The 19415-nt window shown below is 40.6% G+C and overlaps 1 protein-coding gene across 2 annotated transcripts in view; it reads left to right on the plus strand.

The window, feature by feature from the left end:
• LOC149309943 (macrophage mannose receptor 1-like) overlaps window positions 1-19415 on the plus strand; it is a 65080-nt gene that overhangs the window by 1769 nt on the left and 43896 nt on the right. For both annotated transcript variants that reach the window (XM_089533319.1, XM_089533318.1), the window contains exons 2-7: window positions 5221-5622; window positions 7367-7540; window positions 8406-8570; window positions 11613-11726; window positions 14058-14204; window positions 18525-18707. In XM_089533319.1, coding sequence (XP_089389445.1) covers window positions 5221-5622; window positions 7367-7540; window positions 8406-8570; window positions 11613-11726; window positions 14058-14204; window positions 18525-18707 — 1185 coding nt within the window. The remainder of the gene's footprint in view (window positions 1-5220; window positions 5623-7366; window positions 7541-8405; window positions 8571-11612; window positions 11727-14057; window positions 14205-18524; window positions 18708-19415) is intronic.

A 19415-nucleotide genomic window follows, 5' to 3' on the forward strand; every position in this document is an offset into this window, starting at 1 on the left:
CAGATGGGCCTGAGATAAAACCCTAAGTGGACAGTTGGTTAATCATTTCATATCTCTAAAGAAGAAACATTCCTGTTTGCATGGAAATTTTTCACAGCGCCAAGACCCCTGATTTTCAAAGTTTCTTTCTCATGTGGAGAGTGTTCAGGTTAATAGGAACTTCCCTTCAGATGCACTGTTATCTCCATCACAAAAGCAATAGCAGGTGAGAGCTAGGGCTACCAGTTCAGGATTGACCCTGAGGTCTCCAGGCCAAAACCTGAGACCTAGGGGCAACTACTGGTGATTTCAATAAATGTTAAGTAGCAACCACAGTTGCTCAGAGCTTGTCATTTAAGATGGAAATTAAGAATGAAATATTAACTAAAGGGGCTGCCAAAGGTACTGTGCAGTAGACAGTTGACCATTCACATGTTGAAGCTGATAAGATGAATTATAAGTGTCATTACATTTTTATCCCTCCCTTTCTGCAATGAATTTAGAGTGATTTACAAAATCTCTCCCCCCCTTTTAACCCTCACAAATACCCCAGAAAGGACTTACTGACTAAAGACAATCCTGACAGCAGCACCTGGCATCCTAAGGCAGCTGCCAAGGCCCACAAATATTACCTCCCACTAGGAGATTGAGGACATGGGAAAAGTCCAAGGGTTTGTGTCCTATTATTCAGAGTCTGGAAGTTCTAGTTTATGGGACTATAGTGGTTGGGGGGAAGTGAATTCCAGTGGGTTCAGCAGGGCTTAATTCCAAGTACATAAGCAGAATATTGTTGCCCTGATAACACATTTACTTATTGCAGGATGTTATTAACAAACTTTTATTAATTTTTAAACCTTTTAGTGTCACTTAATTTATTCTAATGGAATGAAAAAATGCAGTGGCTATGGTTCAAGCTGCAGTCCCATATCCACTTACTTGGACACAGACCCTATTGCACTGAGTAGCCATACCAGGACTGCCATATCAATTTGTTTATAGCATTTCAAGTTGTGTGTTGCTGTTCTTTCAAATGGTCCGTAACAATATTTCAAAAAATTTGCAAGCATTGCACATATTAGTTTACATAAACCTCTTTTAATGGTTGGTGCAACAATGCACTTTATCATCATTGGTGATAATTGTACATTTCCTTGTATTGTCAGTAAGAAAAACAGACTGGCAAACACCAAGAATTTGTGTCTGCAGTCCAGCACTCATCAGCTTTATACTGCTTCCTAATGGGTTGGAAGCCAAGGAGGACAAGAGGAGGAAACCAGCTTAGGGATGAGATAAGTCTAGGTCAGCTTTTTCACTGAAACAGAAGAACATTAATTTCCCGTTTACTATTCTGCTAAAGAGACACCCCTGGTATTTCAACAATAAAAATATGATGTCTTACAAGTTATCATGAATATATACACACATATATGAATGACCAATCAAACATGATCTTTTTTTCAATGTCCAAAATTTTAAGAGAGGACCAGGAGAAACCTCCTTCTGAAAATTCAGAGAGCTGGATACCAGCAAATCCTCCAACCTATCACAGATGAAAACTAAGACATGTGTGGCAAAGCACCATTGCTGTCAAGATGGCAAAAGTTATTAACAAGGAAGAACATGCAAGCTAGAAGAGGCTACAGCAGTTTACTTTTACCTGAGTCTAGTGGGAAGGACAAGATCATGTCCTCGCCTCTATTAACCTCATTGAATTCAAACTATTTTTGCAATAATTGAAGTAAAATGAGGAAGAAAGAGGTAAAAGGGAAGGAGAAGAAAGAAGCTGGAACATTTTAAAAGCAGCTGAAAAAGTGGGATGACAGAGAATTAATTTGTCTCTGCCCAATGGACTCTTGGGGGATATGTGCCAGGGACAGGGAACTTGGATGTTCAGTTGGTTTTGGACTGTATCAGTTCTAGAAAATATAGCCAGTGGGGAGCTAGACAGGGAGCTGTTGTCCAGCAATATTTTGGGGAACCATAAATAGTCATGTCAGCCTTGACTAATAGTAGTCCTATAAGCGAAACACTCCCTCAACTGTTCTGCTGGCATCTTGTAACCTCCTTGTTTGAAACTATCCATCTAGTATATGGGCTTCCTCTCTTTCTGCAACCTTCACCTTTCCTAGCATTATTGTCTTTTCCAGTGAGTTGGTCTTCACATGACTTAGCAGCATGCTAGTATCCTGCGAGGGCCATATTTATGAATAACACTTTGTAGTGTGGAGGATCTGTTTCTTTTAGAGACAGAATTAAAGGACAATAACAAATTGGATGAGAGAACATGCTCTGCTTTGTACAGCAAGTCTAAGTTGCTCCAGTCCTGTTGACTGTTTTCTTTGTTTATTATTTCGTCCACTGTATCATTGTGCATTTAAAAGTTATCTTTTTACCATTAAAAAAAAGGAATAAAATTCTCCAAATTTTTTTAGGCGGGAGGCACTTTGGTTTAGATCAAAGGATTATAGTTGCAACCAGGAGTGTAGCTACTTGGCGGGTGGAGGTAGGTGGGGGTGAGGGCATTGACACCCAACAAGAATTCATGACATTTTCCTTCAGTGCTCAGATTTCTAGCTCTGCAGTAATGTAAAACTTCAGCTGAGCATTTAGAAATAGTTTAGGCATCCAAAGAAAAGAAGGAGACAAAGTTACCAAAGGGATGTGAGTATAGCAAATCAAAGAGTCCTAGTTATAAATGATTTTCACTGCTTCAATCTGCTAGAAATTTGGTGACTAAAAAAAGTTCAATAGGGGGTTGCAAAATTCCTGATTGGAACATCCCCAAAGCAGGGGAATTTAAACCACAGAACAGCATAAACTAAAGATCACATAAATTAAAAATCACAGATGTTACTTATACCTTAAATCCAAGAAATACACTGCAATCTTCTAAATACATGGCGATATTCTATAGAAAAATCCAATTTAAAGCCAGAACTAAAGCTACATTAAAAAACACACAAGGAAATTGAGACTACACACTACCCCAACAAGGAAATTTTAAACATAAACACATTCAACATGCCCGCCATCTATCCGAACTTCCGTTCCAAATAAAGACAAGAGGTAAATTCCACTTTCTGCTATTGCGGGTCATTCGACTCTAAGTCAAACAAATACCATTGTTTCAGAACTGGAGGAAGTTTGATTATTTACTTTACATTAGCCTTGTTGAATGTCTAACTCAGTGGTCCTCAAACCTTTTCAGGCTACCACCCCCTCTCCTCTTGAGGGACAACACTAGAAGCCCCTTCATGCTTATTTCTTGATATTAGGTCTACTGATCTACTGCACATTCAAAACAAATCGCGGTCACTGCTCCTTTGCACCTAGTCACTCAGCACCTGGCAGAGCAGTGACTGAGAAGCCTCTTGCTTGTTCCAGGCTTTGTGGCAAAGGTCAGTGCACACGACAGGCTTCTTACTTGTTGCTTAACTGGCTGCTTGGTTGCTCCTTTCAGGCTAACTACCGTAGGTGAAACAAGAAAAGCTACTCCCCAACGAGGAAGGGCTCTTAATTCCTCTTCACCAGGATGGAAAGGGGTGCATCCGACATCCCATATTTCTCTGTGGCAAAGAAGGACTCTAAATAAAAGAGAGGCAATAAAAGTGAAGTACTCTTTTGAAGAATCAAACCTGGATACTCCTTCTCCTCCTTCCCTAGAGATGTGCCTTTCCACACAGCTTCCAGTTGTTCCCCCCAAAAACTTTGTTTATTCTGTTACCTCTTCTCTTGGCCTGTCGGACAAAAGAAAGTAGGAGAAGCAACACAGTTCCAACTGGCCAGCCAACTCTTGGCAGAGCTCACAAAGTTTAAGCAGGGGCCCAAATGTGAAAGCTCCTTTTTTGCCACTGCTTCTCCCCCTCTGCCATGTGTCTATCCCCTCATTAGAGATATTCAGGAAAGCAGTGAAAACCGAACTATTTCGCCAAGCATACCCAGATATGTTATAAGATAATGACTGACACGCCCCTGAATTGAGATGCTGCTTAATTCCCAATTATACTGTATTATGTATTGTATGGTTATTCTTAACCATTAGTTAATATATTGGTTTTAATCTTTATAATGGGTTAGAGAATTTTAATTATATGTACTGTAATTTTATTAGTCTGTAACTCCGCTTCGATCCAATTGGGAGAGGCGGGGAAACACAAATAAAATTATTATTATTATTATTATTATTATTATTATTATTATTATTCTGTAGTGTTGTGGTAGTTGAGATCAAAGAAGTTTCCATTCATTTGCCCATAATCTGAGTACATGTCACGGCAGGTATTTTTTCTGTGTACATACTTCATATACCCGTGTACAAGTTGAACTCATGTATAGGTCAAGGGGAGATTTCAGGGTCAAAATCATGGATTTTTATATGACCTGTGGATAAGCCAAGGGTAAAACTTAGGGGGCTATTACAAAGGATGGAATGGGGAAAATATGACTTCTCCTCCTTCTCCTCCTAACACCAATTCCCAGGTGCTGGAGGAGAGGTTTTAACATCAGATTGAGAAGGGAAGCAAGTGGTGTTAAATGTGGAGCTTCTTCCATGGGAAGCGGAGGCTTGCAAATTGGACTGGGAATCTCTTTCACACACAACACACACAGAGAAAAACACAGTACCTAGAGGCACCAAGAGTGGGGTATCAGGCTTGATTGTTTTAGGACCTTTCTAAGCAGTACTAGTTATTGACCCACATATAAGTTGGCCCAGGATTTTAGAGTCAATTCTGGGGCATGCATTTCTTGACTTAGAGTCAAGTATATATGATAGTTCCCTGAAAACAGTTGCGGTGCTGCTACACTCCTCACTGACCATTAGTAATTGTTTGCTACAATTTGTATACCAATACACTATACTGATCTCTAACCAAAATATACTGCTCTCTAACCATTTCTTGTTAATAACTCTGATATTGTATTTAATTTTTTGCTTATGATAATTCTGTTAAGCTTTATTAGGGCCAGCATATTTTTCTTTTTTAAGCACTTCCATAAAGCTTCAGGAGACCTGCTGGAGATATAAGTGGAACCATATGTTAGTATTTTACATTCACTTTACGTTTGTGTGACACCACTGAGAAGGCCTGTCTGTAATGAGACCTAATTGATCTTAGACAATGGATCAGTAAGTAGTGGTCCAAAAGTTATATTAAAGCAAGGGGATTCACAGAACTGCTTGATTCAATTATACAAATGACTATTTGCCAATTTTTCTATTTATCTTACATTTTTGTACAGATACAAGTAAATTTTTAATATATAATGAAGACCACAAGCTTTGCGTACATGCTGTCAGTTCAAGCTACGTTACTGCCAGTACCTGTAACCATGAAAATGAAGAACAAAAATTCAGATGGATTTCCAGTCACCAGCTAATGAGTATCTCTTTGAAGTTATGTTTTGGAGTGTCTTCAAAGATTGACTGGACACCTATTAGTCTGTACCCTTGTGACTCAGAAAGCAATCTCCAAAAATGGGAATGCAGAAATGATACGCTTTTTGCCATCCAAGGAGCAGATCTGTTTTTCAATTATGGTAACCGTAATGAAAAGAGAATTATGTTATACAGAGGATCAGGCGGATGGAGTAGATGGAAGGTCTATGGAACCAAAGATGACTTGTGCTCCCGGGGCTATGAAGGTAAACCTGGCCATGTTTTTAATTTGAGTTAAATTCTTTAGTCATGATATCATGGAATGCACATAACCAAAAGCCCATAGTGATCACTGTACTTACTTGTCACGTTGGGAGAGTCTTGTTATGTCAAAATTGTCCAAATTATAAGGAGGATTTTACCACAGATGAATATTCTGCAGCCAAGATGGTAACACACTTCCATGGTAGTAAAAATATAGGCCAGTATTATTATGCCAGATCCCACATTTGCTGTATTGATTACTCAGGAAGCAGCATGGCCTTGAGTTTACACATATCTCAAGAGCTCCCTAGCCGCCAGATCAGATAGATGTATGAGAGAATGCTACATGTGTATGTACAAGGGGCTGCACTTATACAGCCTCTGAGAACGACTTGCACAATGATTTTTACACTAGTGTTGTGTCCCGACAGGATTTCAATTTGTGTCATAATTTCTGTAGTTAGAACAGACCTTTCCAATTGGACACTTTCCAGATGTGCTTGATTACAATTCCCACTGACCAATCAGATATCATACCCTTCAGTGTTTCACAGATGAAAACTGGGACATGTGTGATCAAGCAACATTGGAGTGTGGTCAAGATGGCAGAAGTTATGAATGACAAAGAACACACAAGTTAGGAGAGGCTGCAGCATTTTATTTTTGCCTGAACCTCCTGGAAAAGTTAAGAATGTACCCTCTCCTCTTCTCTTCCCTCACTGAGGTAATAGAGTACAAATTACTTATGCACATTGGACTCAATTTGCAGCTACTAAAGTGAAGTAAACTGAGGATGATGGAAAGTAGTAGTAGGAGAAAGAAACTGCAACATTTCAAAGCAGCTACAAAAAGTGGGATGACAGAAGATTAATTGTCACCATCACTGATAAACTGGGACAGTTGGAGGGTATGAGATAAAAGCAATTCCTAGGCTGTCAGGAGCACATCAGGTGTTTGGACAAATATGACTTAGAGCATGATTTGATGGCAGAATCAGATTACAGGTCAATAGATAACATGAACAGAATATGTATAAAAATATCCCATTATTCAGAAAACAGACCAGAATGTGACCCTGGAGATTATCAGATGGGGGACGAAACATCCTTGTCCTGTCCTTTCCCCTTTTTTATAGTGCAATTGTGAGAAGATTTTCATATGATGTTCTGCTTATCCCATCATTATCCTGGCCAGAAAGCAGGATTGACTGTGATCGCGTGAAAGACTTTCAAATGACGTCACACAGATCCCATCATTGTCTCATCGCTGAAGCTCCATTGCTCGGCATTTTGCATTAATGGGAGTTCGTGTTAATGCAATGCCTCTTCAATGACAGGACAATAACGCTGCAATCTGAAAGCTTTTCATGGGATCACAGTCAAAAACAGAATAAGAGTGGGAGAATGAACCTGTCCTTATCCCATCTGTGTGTGATAATTCTCCCTTGTCAGTCTGCCTTTGAGATGCTATCTGCAGATTCACAGTTTCCATGATCACTCCCCCAAGGAAAATCCAAAATTGTAGGTAATTGTGTTGAACCAGTTTTAGGAATTTTCAAGTTCCAGCATAACTAATGGATCTTAATTGGCTATTCAAGATCATAACAAAACAAAATAATTTGGATTATCACAGGGCAGACTCATAGAAGTACACTGTTGCTGGGAAAATGCAGTTATTGTGAACATTTCAGCTAGTTCAATGGGAAAGGAAAACTTGTCTCTGTTCTCCCTTTTCCTCTCTTCCTAGATATGTTTACCTTGAAAGGCAATGACAACGGAGCACCATGTGTATTCCCTTTCCTGTATGGTGGCAACTGGTATGCCGAGTGTACAAATGTTGCCAGGTCAGATGGCCTTCTGTGGTGTTCAACAACGAGAAACTATGATACAGACAAAAAATATGGCTTTTGCCCAGTGAAATGTGAGTTTTGCAGTGTTCTTTTAGAAGTATGTATCGTAAAATTAAAACATATTTAATGTCCATGCTAAGGCTAACAACTGTTTAGGAACATGCTAAATGATTAATTACCAGTTTTTTACCCAACCATTATATCATTTATATGCATATGAATGTACATATTGCAAAAATGTCAGTATAGAGTTTTGTTTTGTTTTTTTCACAAAAAGTGCACAAGTCAATGATTTAATAAATGAAAGGCACTACTCATGGTGAGAAACGTCATTCAAAATATTTCCTTTTCCTTTTACAGTGACACACTAGAATGTAAACAGGTCTAGACAATAAAATACCTTCCCTGGTTCTCCAGTTATGGCTTGTCAACTCTGGTTGCAGTTGATGTCACTGTTTAATGTTCTAATTGACTGGTCAATAGATTAAAGTGTGCCTGCAAACTCAGCACAGCAAGGGTGGGAAAACTGTGGCCCATGGTCTGTTTTTGTGGCCCTCAGTCCACCCTCCCCGAGAAAAGTATTTTTTTTTAAAAAAAGTTTCCCCCTCAAAATGTTCTCAAATGTCCTCTAGGAGATGTGGGCATTTTCTCCATGTTTTGACCCCCCTCTCTCTGTATGTTGGGAATTATAGACCGCCATAATTAGGATCCCATTCTACAGATAACAATTAAGAACCCACTCCACAGATATTTGTACACAGCAGGCTGTGTGAGAGATGGTTGATGTCAGGTATGGAGTAGCTGAGGGACAGAAAATAGAATAACTCTATAATTTCACATCTGTGATCTCCATAATTAATGATGCATTTTCTTTGGTCTTACCATCATGAATATTGGAGATATATATTGGTTTTTTTAATTTTTTTTATTTTGTAGCTGATGGAATGCAGCAGCTATGGAAAAAAGACCCTTTGACAGATATGCAATATCAGATAAACTCAGATGCTGCACTAACATGGTACCAAGCTAGTAAAAGTTGTGAGCAACAAAGTGCCCACCTGCTGAGCATCACAGAGCTTCACGAGCAAACATGGCTGACAGGTAAGTCATTGTTTGTCCGGGAAAGCAGCCAAAGGCTGATAAGGCAGCTAGTTCCCAAACAAACAACCCTCTCCCAGCACAGCAAAGTCAGTCCTAGAGAGATGCAGTAGCTTTACCAAAAGGGATTACCAAGAGAATTGTCAGACAGTCCGAGGTTCAGGGCAACAGATAGGCAGGTCGATGAAGCAGTCCAAGGTCAAGGTTTCCGGGTATTCAAGACAAGAAGCCAAGGAGCCAGAGACAGAGTCTTTCCTCTAAAAGAGTCAGATATCCACTGGCAAAGAACCACACATGCTCCAGGTGTTTATAAAGGCAAGGAGCTGGCCTTCAGCTGTGCCTGATTGCGAAGACGCTTCTGATAAAGCCTCTGAGATCTTCGAAGGCCCTCTCTTTCTGCTCGACGCTCATTGAAGGTAGGCACACTGCCCAGATCCTCCTCCATGTCCACAGCCTCGGCACCAGGCAAACTTGACTGCTGAACCTCTGGAGGGGCCACAGACTCTGCTCCAGCAGAACTAGGGCCAGCCTCTGGCTCCTCCATTACAGGTTCAAGCCCCTGGGGCTCTGGCTCCTCCGTTATAGGTTCAGATCCCAGAGGCTCTAGCTCATCCTCTGAGTCCTCCAAGCCATCTTCCAGGCTGGGCATGACATTGTTGAGTATTTTCTAACATTTTGTTCATTATAGCACACAACAAAGGGAAGAACTTAAAACCTGTACCATACAAACTCATGTTGTCTCTGCTTCTGACCTTTCTTGGCTGCTAATGTGTGCCTAGTTTGCATACACCTACAACAATTGCACTCATTTATAGCTTTTCCATGATCAGGAATTCTGGAAAAAATAAATTCCGGATGGCTCAAAAACAGCCTTGTCTAGTTATATATTAAGACTCTAGTCACATATTAAACTGAAGGTGTGGAAGTTGGGATCAGAGATGCCCACTATTTTGACATAGAGAAAGTTATTCCTGAACAGATATAACAGAAATGTTATTCCTTTGTAAATATTAGTGGACTGTTCTGTCTTAAGGATCATGGTGTTATATATCTGTATCAACACAGTGAACAAATTTGAACTCAGATTTAGCAATCCAATCTGGCATGTAAGTGATAAATAAAATTTCTTATAGAATGATATTATAAAGCATCCTGAAGTTTTGCATTACAACTTCTATCAGCCTTTGCCACTATAAAGAATTGTCAGGGATGGGGACTGCTATAGTCCAAAACCTCTCGAGGGAACCATTTTGGGGAAGTTTACTATAAGGACCCTGAATACACTGAGTAAAAGATTTGCACTCACTGGAAATATTGCTTGACACAGGGACATGGTGTGCTTACATGTACTCAGTCACACCACTGACTCAACTGTCCCACTGATGTTGAAACTGACTAGCACTAGCATCCCTGGGATTTAGGCAGGAGATGTTTCACCTGAAGATGAGTCCCAGTTTTGGGGAAATAGTCAAATAGAAATAAAGATAAGAAGGAGAAGAAGTTTATGGTCATTAGAATATGACTGGCATGTGATATAAAAGTGAGATAATGTTCTCCTCATCCTCCTCTATTATATATCCCACTCTTTCCCCAAAACTGGGACTCAGAGCAGTTTACAAGATTAAAAACTCTACAATTAAAAACACAGAAAAATGTTACATTAAGAGAGAATTCAATTATTACACTATTAATTTTATTCTGTTAAAAATCTCTAATGTTGAAGTCTGAGTACAGGGATATATTAAATTAATAATGCACTATAAAGTGCCTTTTTTAAAAAAAAGGAGAGCATTGTCCCAGTTCTTCCTGCCCACATCTGCCTTGGAAGGTATTGCTCTAGAGATTAGTTACATAGGATAAAGATGTGGTAATTTTGCAGTGAGGCAAAATGCTAAGGCACAGTTTATTTTCTTTAATAAATGAGATCACATATTCCAGGCTTATGTTTTGGAATTTGAGAGATTTGAAAGTCAGTAATAAATGGCTGACCACTGAAATGTTGTAGCCTGAGACATGCCCTTACCAATTCCAGCTCTTATTATCCTTTCTCCACATTACCTGCCTCACCATATACATCACACCTTCCCTAGCATAATGCCCTCCAGATGTGTTGGAGTACAATTCTCACAAGCCCTCAGGCAGTATGTATACTCCAACACATCTGGAGAGCATGGGCTTAGGGAAGACTGCTGGAGGGATATACTTTGCAACTGCCCTTTTCCTCAATGCTGTCCCAGTATAATTTCTGCCAACTCCTGTTTCTTCCCTTTATCCCTCTGCTAAGGGCTTGTTTGAGGTAAGGAATGATCTCCATGGTCCAGGAAGGTGAGACAGAGAAAGGATAAAAAGGATCACAAACATCTTTTTAGCATATAGAACTTGGCTCCCTAGAATTTGATAAGCATAAAAAATAGAAATAGCACTGGACTGAAGTCGACTTGCTAAATTGAGCAGGCCTTGAGAAATTACTTTGTGTAATCTGTTGCATAGCGGTTTATAACGACATGCCCTGAACTGAATGTGTTACTGATAGCATTGCACACCTATTTTTGTAACTTGCTGCATTGTTTAGGCAGCACATTACTTTTAAAATTACTTTTCAAAATATTCAGTCTAAGTCCCATTTTTTAAAGAAGTTCTTTCAAAAAAAGCATTTCCAGTCTTGCAAAAGTAACAAGAAAAAGTAGTGAGTATATGTTATATGAGAAGAGTAATATTATTTTATTTGCCAGAAGGATGTGATCAACCTCTTGTTCCCATATGCCCAAAGTAATACTGTAGGTTGCAGGTGATTCACTACTTGCAACATGTTACTCTAAGTTCTGAAATTCCATAGGTTTCGCTTACACCAGCAATCATTTTCTAAAAAGTGACATTGTGACAGAAGTTGTTTCTGCAGTAAATGCTTCAATGGTTTTTGAAATTCTCCTTAATTCTCTTTCCTTCTCCACCTGACCTTGTCCAATAGCCTATAACTGTTGTTACCTGCTGTGAAGGTTGTATGTCTGAGACTGATAACTTGCTGTATTTTGCACGCCCACATAGGGTTAACGTCCAGTTTGACTACTGAACTCTGGTTTGGTCTTAACGGTTTGGACTTCAACAGTGGATGGCAGTGGAGTAATGGCCATCCTTTCAGATATCTAAACTGGGCACCAGGTAACTATTTCTGTTATTATTTTACTATATTTTACCTATATTTCCCTCCACCCCCAATTTTGCTCATACATTAGTGTTCCCTGTTGTATCTTTTCCCTGTGGAATTAACTTTCATTTTGTCCCTATTACAATGCAAATCACAATGAGCCCATTCATGGACTCTTTTGAAGGTCTTGTTTCATTATTCAAAATTGTCATTCTGGGCTTAAGTTAGTATGGCTGGAGTTGACATGGAAAGCTCTAAGTGGTCTGAGACCTGAATAGTTCAGGGACTGCTTGCTTCCACACTAACCTCCCGGTTATCTGAAATTAGCTAAAACACAGCTTCAGGATCTGTCATACTTGGTTAGATTGTCTTCCACAACTAGGACCTTCTTAGTTGCCACCCTGAGTTTCCTATGAGTATTTTTGTTATAATATCTAAGCATAGAATTTTGTTTTAGGTTATTTTCATTTGTTAGGTTATGATTCTTCATTGCTGCCTGTTAATGCTTTGTTGCTTCTTTTGGTCATTGCTATTTGTGGTTTTATTTATCTTACTGTTTTCAGTTATATTTATATTTTTTGTTGATGCTGGTCATAATTTTTTTCTATAAGCTGCCATGAAACCCTTGGAGTGAAATAAGAAATATTTGTCATTGCAGTCATTTCACAAATAATAATTATATTAATTATTGTCCAGTGCACAAATCAATATTGTAAATTAAGTACCACATTTTCTTTAAAACAGCCTATCTATCTTTTAACCACTAACTTCAATTCACCTTCTTACCACATACTATGATTCCCTGGTTTTTATCCACCTCAGGCACCAAAAGAGGTTGCCTAATAAACCATTCATGGGTTGTGGCTAGTGGGATGCTGGCATGATGTTTAATTTGGATTTAAATTCAGAGACATAGGCGCGTTACAGACCGCCCCTTTGGGGCGGCCTGTAGGCGCACCTTTCCCCGATGGATCGGGGCCTCAGTGGCCAGAGTGGCAGCCGCTGAGGCCCCGATCCTCCGCTTTCCGGGCTGCGGGGAAGCGGCAAAAGGCCCCTTCCCCGCAGCCTGGAAAGGGGTGTCCTTGGGGCTTCAAACCCCAAGGACACCCCGCGGCGGCGGGGAGAAGGAGAAAGGGGCCGTTTGGCCCCTTTCTCCTTTGGTCCGCTGGGTGCAGCCGTCTGAAGGCTGCGCCCAGCGGACCAAACCAGGAAGGAGCTCCTTCTGGGGTCGCGGAAAGGGTGCCCTAGGCACCCTGCCGTGACCCCAATACGTCACAACCGCACCGACTCATTTGGAGGCAGCGCGGCCGTGACGTATCGATGACGGCGGCCGTGCAGAATGGCTGCCGCCATTTTGTGCGCGCACAACGCGCACTAGGGTTAGGGCGGTGCAGAAGCACCGCCCCGCCTTAACCCTAGTACGTGCTCCGTGCATACTTTTTAGCCCGTGTGTAACGGGCCATAGCTTTGTTAGTCTGGAATACCAGTATACAAATGATCTTGTAACACCTTTGAGACTCACTGTGTGAGAGAAGTTGTAGCATAAACTTTCATAGACTTAGGCCTCCTTTCTCAGCTTCATGGAGTGAACTGGTGCCCAGGAAAGGCCTTTATAATCAAACTGTATGAATAGCTATGGAAAATGCAAAACCTGTGGCTATGGTGATGCGGTGACCACTTCAGTTTTAACTAGGTTCATTGAGGAGCAAAGGCAGGAGAAAAGATGTTGCCTAAGCCCAGGGTGCGTGGATGACCATATGAATGGTGGACGGAGTTTTGGAATGTGGCGTGTGCTGGCTTGAAACCAGAAAGAAGATGTGATAACCTGGCTCAGAGCATCCTTGTGAGGTTGGGGTGTTCTAACATAGATTGGATTTAAATTGCTAGGAGACAGTTTAAAGCAATGTGTGTTGTTGGTGGTGAATCATTCATATTTTAAGACCAACTACAGAGGAAGTTTCCCTTGGAATTAAATACCGTAGTCTACATTTTAACCATAATTACAATGGCAGCTTGGATCATTTCAACCTTTACTCTGACTGCAAAGTTAGTTTGTTTATTTGCTACATGTATATACTGCTTTTCCTTTAACCTCTGAACAACAACCTCATGAGGTAGACAAGATCAACATCAACCAGTGCATATCATGGCTCAACGGTGACTAGAACCCATATCTTCCAGGTCCTGCTCCATCACTTGAAACACTATACCATATTGGCACTGACATTGTATAGTAAATACCTCTTAAATGTTCTTTGGTTATAATAGGATTTATAAAAAAAAGACCATTCATTAAATTATGGCCTGCATAGTGTATAATTTTCTTGTTTGTATATGTCTTAAAGGAAGTCCTTCTCCAGAGCCTGGAAAAATCTGTGGAACATTTAATCCTGGTAAAAATGGCAAATGGGAAAGCCAAGAATGTGGGAGGAAACTTGGTTACATTTGTAAAAAAGGAAATGCTCTTCCCAACAGCTTCATTAATCCTTCAGGTAGGTTGCTGGATACAGCATTGTATGATTTAACAAACTGGCACTATGCTCATGCTATATGAGAGATCTTTCCAATAATTTTTTTTTTGTGGGGTGTTCAGGCTATGTGGCCATGTTCTAGAAGAGTTTATTCCTGATGTTTCACCTGTATCTGTGGCTGGTATCTTCAGAGAAGAATTTCTCTGAGGATGCCAGCTACAGATACAGGCAAAACATCAGGAATAAAGTCTTCTAGAACATAGCCACATAGCCCAAAAAACCCACAAAGAACTATGGATGCCGGCCATGAAAGCCTTCGATTGATCTTTCCAATGTTTTGGTTTTGGTTTTAAGATGCATTTTTGATCCCTTTCAAAAGTTTGCCCCTCAAAGTCTTTAAAACAACTAGCTTTTAGACAAGGATATATATTTTTAAAGGCTATATTGGTTAGTTAAAACAGGAACATATAATCAGGTGGCCTGTGTACCAAAGTTTCTTGGGAATGAGAAATCCTTAAAAGTCACCCGCAGGTCTACCATTCTTTCCACATATCATCTACAGGCATCCACAAATAACTTTGTCTCTTTTAGTTGTATGCGTGAGTGCTGCCACCACCAGAATATACTCACTTTACTTGGAGGTGCCTACTTTGTACTGGAAATCAAAGTATTCTGTGGATGTAAGGGTTTATTCAAGAACTCCTGTGTGAATTACCCTGGCCTCTGACCACTATATCTCTACTATTGCTGTCATTTTAATGAAATTTATATTCTATCTTTCCTCCATTGTGCTCAAGGCAGTGTATATGGTTCTTCTCCCCTCTTCATTTGCGCAACAACCCTGTGAGATAAGTCAGGTTCAGAGAACAGAAGTGACTCAAAATGACTCAGTGATTTGGTGTTCTGAAACTTGCTGAGGTGGCTCACTGGATGGGTGCTGGGAGGTAAAATGGCCTCCGACTCATGTGCAGTTATCACCTCTGCTGTATATGTTGGAGGCATGAATGCCCTTGACAACAACAATCTTTAATTTGCTGCTGCATATCTTCATGTTGGTATTTTATATACATCTTGCCTTGTGATGGACGCTCCCGATTTCAGAAAGTTATGAAATCAAAATGTTACATTTCTAACAAGAGACACTGACAGACAGGAAAACACCACTTTGCTTTTAAGAGCAGATTGTGATAAATATTCCTGCGTAACATATGACTGTGTTATCAGTTTCCTTCCACTCCTGTGCAGCAAAATGCCCAGGTGTTTCCTAAGTTCAACTATAGGTTTTTTTTAAAAAAAAAGATCCTCTCCCCCCGCCCCATACTGACGTAGCCAGACTCTTGATTAGTAGTTTAGAGGACAAGAAGCTGAGGAATCAGTCAATAGACGGGAAAACCAAGGCCTCATTCACACATTCACAATTTAACTCAGTTTGCAAACTGGATTATAGGCACCTCGTTCACATTCAAGTATTTGGGGTGAATCAGTACAAGCCCACTTGACTGAGTTCTTTTTATTTTAGGTCTTTTATCGCGTCTTTTGAAAAATGTGGGTTGCCGCAAATGTGAACATGCTTCTGATCACATTTGGGGCATCCAGGAGAGAGGCGTGATGGGCAGAGGGTGGGCAGAGGGGTGGAACATACCCATCCCACAGGACCTGCCAAACCGCCATTCTTTTCCCCCCCTCAGCACTTGCAGTTCCATGGGGCTCTTTGTGATTTCAAATTTTACACACTGTCAAGTTGTCCCTTTAAATCACTGTGTGGCTGTTTTCTGCTTCTGCCAGTGAATTGGCTCCCTTTTCCCTGTTGGCCAGAGGTCGGGGAAGTTGGGGGGGTGTTCTTTCAGTGGGCATGGCACATTAAAAAAAACTTTGACAGCTTCTACACACTGTTGCATTTGAGTGGGTTTGCCAGGAGGGGGATGGGTGCCGGGGGGGGATTCTTCCCTGGCATGCATGGAGCCATGGGTGCCATGGGAGGATTCTTCTCATTGTGCGATCCAAACTGATCCAGTGCAAAAACCAGGTTAAAAACCTAGTATGAGTGAGGCCCAAAACAGGGAGAGGGATGCATAAAAAAGTCATCAGGAGCCAATTCCAAGTGTCCAGAAAGTCGGGTAGATTCTCGAAGCTGGCTTGAGTGTCTTTTCCACAGACAGTGTGATAAACATTGCTTCCAGCATCTGATGAATGTTTGTCACCTGTTTTATCTGGGCAGCTGACTGTTCCATGAGAATGGCTTGGGGCAGCACCAACTGAGATGGAAGTGTGCCAGGCTCCTCTCCAAACACTCTCATACTGCTGCTATCTCAAAGGGAGGCATGACATGCAGAGGGAAGGAGTTTAAGGGAAGCTAAGATAGATACCAATTCTTAAAGAAGCAGTAGGTGTGTCTCCAGATAGAAGGCTCCTAGCATGATGAATGAGAAAGTTTCTGCTCATATTCTGTAATTAATAGAAAGGACCTTTTTATTCAGGTGAGATTTTGGCCATTGGCTGGCAGCTGAGGTAGGGGCTCTTAGTGTGGATAAGGGTTGTACTTTTTATTGATGTATTTTTATACTTAAGCCTGTCAGACTAAAAACTAGAGTGGGTTTCTGTACATTTAACGGTTGCATCAAAGAGGAAATTTTAGCAGGTATTACTTGTCACACAACCAGATGACAAACAACATTTGCCGAAACTCCCTCTTTTACTCAACCATTAAAGGTACAACTATTAAAGGCTCTGTAAAACAGTGAGAGAATGTGCAAGACTGGAGACCACTTCTGTAATGGGTTCTCAGTACTCAACCAGAACCATATACTCACAATTAGCTACATGGTCAAGTGCTATGTCTGCATGAACCATTTTGTTGTTGCTAAATCTTTCTTCTTCAGTAGGGTTTCAATTCCAGCATATGTCTTTTGAACTGCTCATCTTAAATCCTTATTTACTGTCCTTACATAGGAAAGTGGCCAGTTTACAACAGCTTGGCTCCCAGTCATATCATATGTAGTAGTTCGTTTGTAGCAGTGACAGAACTAAGAAGCCATTTCCTGCTTCAGACAGGATGGAAATGACAGAATCTGTTGTGCCTGCCAGGAATGACCCTCCCTTTCTCTCACAGATGCTTCTCACATTATGGAGGGGAAACTGTAACATATTTTGAAAGACAAATTTGGGCCTGTTACAGACAGCCAAAATAAAGCTGCTTCGAGTCACAGTGGAGGTATGGTGTTTCAATGATGCATGCGTCCTAAGAGTCCAGAAACCACACCAAAGCCACGCTCCAGTCCTTAGGGCTGGAGCATGGCTTTGGTGCGACTTCTGGACTCTTAGGACGTACGCATCATTGAAACACCATACCTCCACTGTGACTCGAAGCAGCTTTATTTTGGCTGTCTGTAACAGGCCATAGTTGCCAATCTGCTCAGGAGCAAGTTTCTCCTGACAAGTCATGAATAAGGTACTACACATTTTGGAGCAAAGTTGGTGTCTGTCTTTAGCTTTTTCTAAAAAGCTGTATATTGACAGTAGGGAATATGCAGGCCTCCAGATCTTGTTGGAGTGAAACTCCCTTCAGCCCTATTGAAGCATGCTGGGATCTGCCACATATATTTTACTCATACATTATACCCTTTGTAGGTTCTGCTTCCAGAACCAGTTTTTACCAGAAACTGCTGCCTCCCCAACAACTCTGCTTCTAGATTTCAAAACGTTAAATTCTTGGAAACTGTAATTGCTGCATCATGGCTATTCTATGTCTGCATGTCTTTCAAAACCCACATCTCCTCCCCCCCCCCCCAAAAAAAAGAGGAATTCTCTAAGGTATTTTGCCTTTTTTCATTCCATGTACAGAAGCCAACTGTGGACTGACTAGGTCTTACTTCAATGCTGGTGATGGTACAGATGCACTTGAAGACAGCATGATAGTTTGTGCTGTTTGCTTCAGGTGCATATCTTTGACTGAAGTCCTATGGCAATTACAAAGGAATAAACTCCTGTTCCTCCTCCTTGGTCTCCTTCTTCCTAGCTGTTGAAGCCAAGAAGCTTCAACACAGCTTAGGTAGAGTAGCCTGCTCTATTGTGATACCACTGTACCAATTGCTATGCAACTCCCCGCAAATGGTCTGGGAGCACATGCCCTTGTTCTGATGTTTACATGAAGTAGATCTGATGTAGAAAGCTGCTTGGATTGAGAGACCAAGGCTTAGAATTGTCTGCACATTGCTCTGAATTCAGACTTTAAATGGTAAGGAAAGAATATATACTTTTGTGTCCAGGTATGCAATCCATACAACATTTTAAGTTCATGCATCTATTTGACAACTGTGTGTGGTGGTGGTTGTTGTTTTGCAGAACCAAATGTGGCCATACAGTGTCCTGAAGGATGGATAGCATACACAGATCACTGTTATAAAATCAACAGAGAAACCACTTTGTGGAAAGATGCCTTAACTTTGTGTAGAAAGGAAAGTGGGGATCTGGCAAGTATTCACCATGTTGAAGAGTACAGCTTTATAATTTCTCAGCTTGGATATAGTAAGTATTATATATGTTTTGTTAATACTAAATTCATTCAAAATAGCATTTTTGTCATTAACTGTGATTTTTTAAATAAAAAAGATGAAAGAAAAAAAATGAACGCATTACAAATGGTTGGATACAATGGACAGAAGGCCAGGTGACCACCCTCTTGATTAGACTGTCCATGCTACTACATTCTTCCCAATCTTCATAAGATGCAGTCCATCTGTAGCCTGTAGTCCTCCTCTGTTTAAGAAGCGAAAACTATGGTCCAAGAAGCCAAACTGCTCCTGTCTATACCATTTACATAGCCAGCCACCTACTTTTAGTATCTTCCTATACCTGTGTAGTTATCTATTCTTCATTGGTAGAATTGAGGAGAATACCACCTGTGCCTCAAAATCCTTCATCTTCCCTCCTAGGGCTTCATAGTCCAAAGTAATCTGGTAAATAAATAAATACATACATAAATCCAGTTAAATTCCACAAATGATGCATTTTGATTCCGAGTTAAAAGCTTCATCTGGCAGTGCCACTCATCCAAGGCTGCTTCTTGTGTTTCTGCTTTCCGGAACGAATATGGGACCCAGTAGAAACAGTTCTGAGTCCATAAGTCATTGCTATAGCATCTGCAATAATCAAGCTTGATTTTGCTCCTCCTGTTTGCTCCAAACTCTTCTTTAATTGGATTTTCTGTAGAAGTCTTCTACATACGGTTACTTC

This window comes from Sceloporus occidentalis, unplaced genomic scaffold (genome assembly GCF_023333645.1).
Source record: "Sceloporus occidentalis isolate IW3139 unplaced genomic scaffold, rSceOcc1.0.p SCAF_7, whole genome shotgun sequence".
Taxonomy (NCBI): Eukaryota; Metazoa; Chordata; class Lepidosauria; order Squamata; family Phrynosomatidae; genus Sceloporus; species Sceloporus occidentalis.